The sequence below is a fragment of the Salvelinus sp. IW2-2015 genome, unplaced genomic scaffold (assembly GCF_002910315.2).
Source record: "Salvelinus sp. IW2-2015 unplaced genomic scaffold, ASM291031v2 Un_scaffold1501, whole genome shotgun sequence".
Classification (NCBI taxonomy): Eukaryota; Metazoa; Chordata; class Actinopteri; order Salmoniformes; family Salmonidae; genus Salvelinus; species Salvelinus sp. IW2-2015.
In genome coordinates, this window is record NW_019942949.1 from 204,727 (window position 1) to 212,502 (window position 7,776).

At 44.5% G+C, this 7,776-nt stretch overlaps 1 protein-coding gene across 1 annotated transcript in view; it reads right to left on the reverse strand.

The window, feature by feature from the left end:
* The window catches only part of LOC112071051 (thrombospondin type-1 domain-containing protein 1), a 23,422-nt gene that overhangs the window by 7,795 nt on the left and 7,851 nt on the right, over positions 1-7,776 (reverse strand). Inside the window, exons 2-5 of the mRNA XM_024138503.2 lie at positions 4,709-4,835; positions 1,593-1,787; positions 963-1,183; positions 613-824 (exon numbers count right to left, since the gene is read on the reverse strand). Coding sequence (XP_023994271.1) covers positions 613-824; positions 963-1,183; positions 1,593-1,787; positions 4,709-4,769 — 689 coding nt within the window. The 5' untranslated portion in view covers positions 4,770-4,835. The remainder of the gene's footprint in view (positions 1-612; positions 825-962; positions 1,184-1,592; positions 1,788-4,708; positions 4,836-7,776) is intronic.

Sequence of the window (7,776 nt, forward strand, 5' to 3'; positions counted from 1 at the left end):
CTGGCAGTCAGGTGATAATATACTATATTAGTATCAGTTAGTAGTAGTAAGATTCCCAGCCCCTATTAGCAGGTGAATAATATTACATATAGTTAGTAGGTGATAGATTTCCCAGCCTGGCAGTTCAGGTGATAATTATCATATAATAGTATAAGTAGTAGTAATTCCCAGCCCGTGGCAGTCATGGTCGATAATATCATATAGTAGTATAGTAGTAGTATAAAGTAATTCCCAGCCCTGGCAGAAGTGCAGCGTGATAAATAATCAAAGTAGGTATAGCAGTAGTATACATTTCCCAGCCGCATGATTTGTCCAGGGTGATAAAATTGAATCGTATTATTTTATTTCAGCACGAGCTTTGACGCGCTGCAAGCCCCACCTCTCGCCAATCTCAATTTGGTTTCCACACAGCATACGTAACATCACGTGGGGTGCACTGACAAGCTGAACAAGGGAGAGACGGGACCTCATCCAACAGGAGAGAGAGCTGCATCCAACCAGGATGAGGAGACTTGATCCCAACAGGAGAGAGGACTCATCCAACAGCGAGAGAGACTCATCCAAAGGAGAAGAGACTCATCCAAACAGGAGAGAAGTAAAACAACAAAGTACCTGATGAAGTCTCGCTCTGTGAAATGGAATGCACACGACAGATCCACCGTCTGAGAACGCAGCTCTTTGATTGGGTGCCGGGTGCGGGCGCGGACCTTGTCGATGCTATTTCGACCAATCTGGTTGAACTCCAGGTAGCTGACCTCCAGGAAGAGGGCGGAACCAAGGCCAGAGGAGCAGGACTGGAACAGCTCATTGGTCGAGATACCCACCTGGGAGAGGCAAAGGGGACGAGGGACAGACAGTGGCTCACTTGAATGATACATAAGATGATAAATAGCAGCTATTGTGTAAACGGCTATCATTAAGTTTAACAACCAACCATCCACACATACAGACCCTCTCCTCACCTGGAAGGATCCTGATTGGTTGCTGGCTCGGTCCACGGCAATGTGAAAGGTCGGCCACTCCACCCGAAGCTCCGAGCTCCACCACCAGGTGGCAGTAATAGTAGTCGTAACAACCCCATTCCCATCTCTATCCGTTACGCTAGCATTAGCGGTTGCGTAGTCAATCTGCTCCAGGCGGAAGCGGAATGTTCCAGCGTACAGGAAGCAGGAGCAGTTTAACTCTAAAATCAAGTCAGATCAAAGTGTATTTGTAATATGGGATACAGCGTAGTGTACATAGTTCAATGAGATGTTTTGGCCAGCTTTTAGAATGAATACCATGTTAGCGCTTTACAGCATTCTATTTAACCATTCATGACGACAATTTCGGAACCTTGTACAAAGTCAGAAAATTCAGTGAACTGCTATTGGTCAATATTGCCCACGGGGAGCCAACATGGCTGCCATGAAATGTAGTTTCATGTAAATGTATCATAACGCAGAAACCRCAATGTCCTCGCTAAATACACGGCTCTGACATTCAGTTAAAAAAAAAAGTAAAGGCTGGTTTCATCTAACGACATTGTCCGTAGACCATTAGAACGAGACAAGTGTTGTCTACAGACAATGTCGTTAGACCAGAGCACTAACCTAATCTCCCCTCTGATTGGTTGGCTGGCAGGGTTCTGGTGAGCAGGGTGGCGTTASTTTCCGTGTCAACCAGAGTTAGGGTCATGTTCCGGATGTCGGAGGAAGCGTTGCGGTCTGCGGTGTCGTAGTTGAGGAACACACTGCTGTTACTAAGGGCAACATGGACGGAGGGCCACAGGCGGAGACCAGCCATAGCTATAAAGTCAGAGAAGGGGGCAGATTTATTTAAATAGTAGGTAGTTAGGTAGACAGTAAGAAAAATCATGTAGATTGTAGTCCATTTCATCAATTATGGTATCTCTGTGTTTGTTTGTCTGTCTGTCTACCTCTAAGTCTACGTCTCGGTCTGCCTCTCTACGTCTCGGTCTGCCTCTCTACGTCTCGGTCTGCCTCTCTACGTCTCGGTCTGCCTCTCTACGTCTGCGGTCGCCTCTCTACGTTCTCGGTCTGCCTCTCTACGTCTCGGTCTGCTCTCTACGTCTCGGTCTGCCTCTCTACGTCTCGGTCTGCCTCTCTACGTCTCGGTCTGTCTCTGTGTATCCGTCTGTCTCTCTCTCTGCCTGTGTCTCTCTCTCTACCTGTCTCTGTGTGTCTGTCTGTCCGTCTCTGTGTCTTTGTAGTACAGGGCTGCAGTGGCATTGTGATGTGTGAATGCCGCTGTGTATCGGTCACATCCTGTCACACCCTACAAAGGGAAGAGGGTGGAGGAACAGACTGCCCCTCCCTTCAACCGTCTCCCTCCATCTCTCCCCCTTCCCCTTCCRCTCTCCCTCTCTCTCTCCCTTCCCCTCTCTCTCTCCATCTCTTCAACACTCTCTCCCTTCCCCTCTCTCTCCCTTTATTTCCTGTCCCAGTGGTCTTTCCTCTCTCAGCAGGTTTGAATGGGTTTGGTTGACCTTCATACTAAAAAAGATATGTCCCTATTGGCACCCTATTCCCTATTTAGTGCACTACTTTTGACCAGTGCCCATAGGGAATAGGGTGCCATTTGGGACAAAACTCAATAGCAAGAGGTAGAGTAGAACAAAGAGAACAACTTTGTTGTGTGGATGTGTGTTTGTGTGCCTAAAGAAAGTCACACCCTTTGACTTTTTCCAGATTTTGTTGTGTTACAAATTGGGATTAAAATGGATTTAATTGTACTTTATTATTTTCAACGATCTACACAAAATACTGTAATGTCAAAGTAGAAGAAAAATTCTAAAATAAAAAGTATATATGTGTAATATATGTATGTACATATGTGGCAGGTAGCCTAGTGGTTAGAGCGTGGACTAGTAACCGAAAGGTTGCAAGATCGAATCCCTGAGCTGAAAAGGTAAACATCTGTCGTTCTGCCCCTGAACAAAGAAAGAAAGAAATCATTCTCTCTGCTATTATTRTGACATTTCACATTATTAAAATAAAGTGGTGATCCTAACTGACCTAAGACAGGGAATTGTTACTCTGATTAAATGTCAGGAATAGAGATTTTAAAAAACGGATTTTAAATGTATTTGGCTAAGGTGTATGTACACTTCTGACTTCAACTGTACATATATACATTAAAAAATATGTTTTTAACCTTCATTTAACTAGGCAAGTCAGTTAAGAACAAATAACAGTGGGTTAGGCTGTTCCTAGGCTGTCATTGTAAATAAGAATTTGTTCTTAACTGACTTTGAGTCAATACATGTTAGAATCATCTTTGGCAGCCATTACAGCTGTGAGTCTTTCTGGGTCAGTCTCTAAGAGCTGTGAGTCTTTCTGGGTCAGTCTCTAAGAGCTGTGAGTCTTTCTGGGTCGGTCTCTAAGAGCTGTGAGTCTCTTTCTGGGTCAGGTCTCTAAGAGCTGTGAGTCTCTTTCTGGGTCAGTCTAAGAGCTGTGAGTCTTTCTGGGTCAGTCTAAGAGCTGTGAGTCTTTCTGGGTCAGTCTCTAAGATCTGTGAGTCTTTCTGGGTCAGTCTCTAAGAGCTGGGAGTCTCTTTCTGGGTCAGTCTCTAAGAGCTGTGAGTCTTTCTGGGTCAGTCTCTAAGAGCTGTGAGTCTTTCTGGGTAAATCTAAGAGCTTTATACACATGGATTGTGCAACATTTACCCATTATTCTTTTTTTAAATCTTCAAGCTCTGTCAAATTGGTTGATCATAGCTAGACAACCATTGTCAAGTCTTGCCATAGATTTTCAAGCCGATTTAAGTCAAAACTGTAACTTGGCCACTCAGGAACATTCAATGTCGTCTTGGTAAGCAACTCCAGTGTATATTTGGCCTTGTGTTTTAGGTTATTGTCCTGCTGAAAGGTGAATTCATCTCCCAGTGTCTGGCGGAAAGCAGACTGGACCAGGTTTTCCTCTTGTCGTTATGGGATATTGTGATGGGACTCCCCTGTACCCCCTCGAGCATACAAAATGTATATACAAACATACAAAATATGTATACAAAACATGTGTAAACATGTATACAAACATAAACACACAAAATACATATACAAAATATGTATAAATATAAATTGATCCTGCTCATCAACTAAGAACGATCTGGAATCCAGCCTTAACGGCCATGTTCTGTTATAATCTCCACCCGGCAGCCAGTAGAGGACTGGTCTACCCCTCAGAGCCTGGTTCCTCTCTAGCCAGTAGAGGACTGGTCACCCCTCAGAGCCTGGTTCCTCTGGTCTAGCCAGTACAGCCAGTAGAGGACTGGTCACCCCTCAGAGCCTGGTTCCTCTCTAGCCAGTAGAGGACTGGTCACCCCTCAGAGCCTGGTTCCTCTGGTCTAGCCAGTACAGCCAGTAGAGGACTGGCCACCCTTCAGAGCCTGGTTCTTCTCTACCCAGTACAGCCAGTAGAGGACTGGTTCCTCTCTAGGTTTCTTCCTAGGTTCCGGCCTTTCTAGGGAGTTTTTCCTAGCCACCGTGCTTCTACACCTGCATTGCTTGCTGTTTGGGGTTTTAGGCTGGGTTTCTGTACAGCACTTTGAGATATCAGCTGATGTAAAAAGGACTTTATCAATACATTTGATTGATTGATATGACGCTACATTCCAGCGTGGCCAATAGGAAGAGGAGCAGCGGCGTGGAACCCTGTGCCAAAGTTTTGTTCCAAGTCAGCACGGAAACCCTCAAGCCACTCCCACTCACCGTATCCCAGCGTGGCCAATAGGAAGACGAGCAGCGGTGTCGACGTGGAACCCTGTGGCATTCCGATGCGTGAGCCCCGGAACCCCCGCACTGTCACACCACATGACACTCCAACATCACAAAGGCTCTGAGGAAACACACAGACCAATCAGGACACACCAGTACAAACAAATATGGTGCTGTTAGTGTTAGACAACACACTCAGAATGTTACCTGGTGACCCTCAGCTCAGTCACACTCACAGTGTGACCCTCAGCTCAGTCACACTCACAGTGTGACCCTCAGCTCAGTCACGTTTATTTCAGTTAGGAGAGAGTGTAACATAACTGCCTGTAAGCACAATGGAGCTGCTCCCTTTCCTCCGCTCTCTCCCGTCCCTCCTTTTCCTTTCCTCCTCTCCCCTCCCTGATATAGTTTTTCCATACAGTGTGGAACAACAGTGAAGTTAAAATAACTATCCGTCTGGTGATAGAGTTTTATTGAGCAGGGAATACACTGTATGTCTTCATGTTTGCTTCCATTAAAGAGCACCCTCTGTGTTCTGTGAGACAGGTAACTCTTTATCCACATTATAGCAGGGGGCTGTAAAGTCATAACACACATTTTTCCAGCAGCAGACTATGATTGATAATGTCAAAAACTGCACTGAAGTCTAACAAGACAGCCCTCACAATCATGTTATCATCAATTTCTCTCAACCAATCATCAGTGAGTGCTGTGCTTGTTGAATGTCCTTCCCTATAAYTCTGTTGTCAATTTGTTTACTGTAAAATAGCATTGCATGTGTTCAAACACCATTTTTCCCAGAAGATTACTAATGGTTGGTAACAGTCTGATTGGTCGGCTATTTGAGCCAGTYAAGGGGGCTTTACTATTCTTGGGTAGCGGAATGACTTTAGCTTCCCTCCAGGCCTGAGGGCACACGCTCTCTAGTAGGCTTAAATTGAAGATATGACAAACAGGAGTGGCAATATCGTCTGCTATTATCCTAAAACAAATTCCATCCAGATCGTCAGACCCCGGTGGCTTGTCATTGTTGATAGACAATCATTTTTTTCACTTCTTCCAAACTCACTTTAAGGAATTCAAAATTACAATTGTTGTCTTTCATAATTTGGTCAGATATACTTGGATGTGTAGTGTCAGTGTTTGTTGCTGGCATGTCATGCCTAAGTTTGCTTATCTTACCAATTAAAAAATGTATTAAAAGTAGTTGGTAATATCAGTGGATTTTGTGATGAATGAGCCGCCTCAGTGACGGAGCTGAGTTTGCCTTTTTGCCCTAAATGTAATTCAAGGTGCTCCAAAGCTTTTTACTGTCATTCATCTTTTGTTTCATAGTGTAGTTTCTTCTTCTTTTTATTCAGTTTTAGTCACATGATTTCTCCATTTGCAGTACGTTTGACAATCCGCTAGCAAACAACTGCCTCATTGGAACTCCGGATTGTCAATATTGTCTCGTAATAAAACACAGCTTCTTCAGCGCTGGAAACGTTCATTAGTTGTTCTAGGCCAAGCGGGCTCCATGGCAACCTAGCTAGCTGACTAGCTGGTAGTAGGTGTTGACACAGGTATCCGAGTTCTTGAGTTCTGAAATTTCTCAGGGTTGAATCGGTGTCGCCCTCGCGTCCGCTTCATCGAACCACTTCCGTATTGGGCACATCACTGGTACTTCCTGTTTGAGCTTTTGTTTGTAAACAGGAGAATGGAGTCATGGTCAGATGTGCCGAAGGGAGGGTCTTGTATGCGTTTCTGTGGGTAGAGTAAAAGTGGTCTAGAATTGTATCACTCCTAGTGGTAGAAGTGAGGTAGTACGGTTGTAAGTCTCCGCTCTTTCAGAAACGCAGTCTCTGGGTGAGCGGTTTCCTGTTTGTTTCATGGCCCCATACAGTGGATTGAGTGCCAGAGTAGTTGTTGGCTTCTGATGGAATGTAGACAGCCGTGATAATTACGAATTGAGAACTCTTGGTAGATTCTGCCGCTACATGGAGAATCCACCGAGTACTACGTGCATAGCGTCATCATCCTGCCGCTGCATGGAGAATCCACCGAGTACTACGTGCATAGCGTCATCATCCTCGTACGATCTTTGTCCCCATGTGGCAGTTGCAAACCGTAGTCTGGCTTTTTTATGGCGGTTTTGGAGCAGTGGCTTCTTCCTTGCTGAGCGCCTTTCAGGTTATGTCGTATATAGGACTCGTTTTACTGTGGATATACATACTTTTGTACCTGTTTCCTCCAGCATCTTCACAAGGTCCTTGCTGCTGTTCTGGGATGATTTGGCACTTTTGCACCAAAGTACGTTCATTCTTGGAGACAGAACGTGTCTCCTTCCTGAGCGGTATGACGGCTGCTGGTCCCATGGTGTTTATACTTGTACTATTGATGAACGTGGTACCTTCAGGCATTTGAAATTGCTCCCAAGGATGAACCAGACTTGTGGAGGTCTACAATTTTTTTCTTCCTGAAGTGTTGGCTGATTTCTTTTGATTTTCCCATGATGTCAAGCAAAGAGGCACTGAGTTGAGGTAGGCGCTTGAAATACATCCACAGGTAACTCCAATTGACTCAAATTATGTAAATTACCTATCAGAAGCTTCTAAAGCCATGACATCAATTTCTGGAATTTTCCAAGCTGTTTAAAGGCAACAGTCCAACTTAGTGTATGTAAACTCTGACCCACTGGAATTGTGATACAGTTGAATTATAAGTGAAATAATCTGTTCTGTAAACAATTGTTGGAAAAATTTACTTCGTGATGCAAAAGTAGATGTCTACCGACTTGCCAACATCATAGTTGTTTGTTAACAAGACATTTGTGAGTGATTGGAAAAACAAGTTTTATACTCATCCTAAGTGTATGTAAACTTCGACTTCAACTGTACATATGAAGTAGCAAACAGTATGTAAACATTATTAAAGTGACAGTGATTCGCATGTCTTTTACATAGGGCAGTAGTCTCTAAGGTGCAGGTAAAGTACCAGGTGGGTAGCCGCTAGTAACAATGACGTAAGTTCAGGGCAGGGTACTGGACGGAGGCTGCTAGTGGACGACATGTTCAACAGTC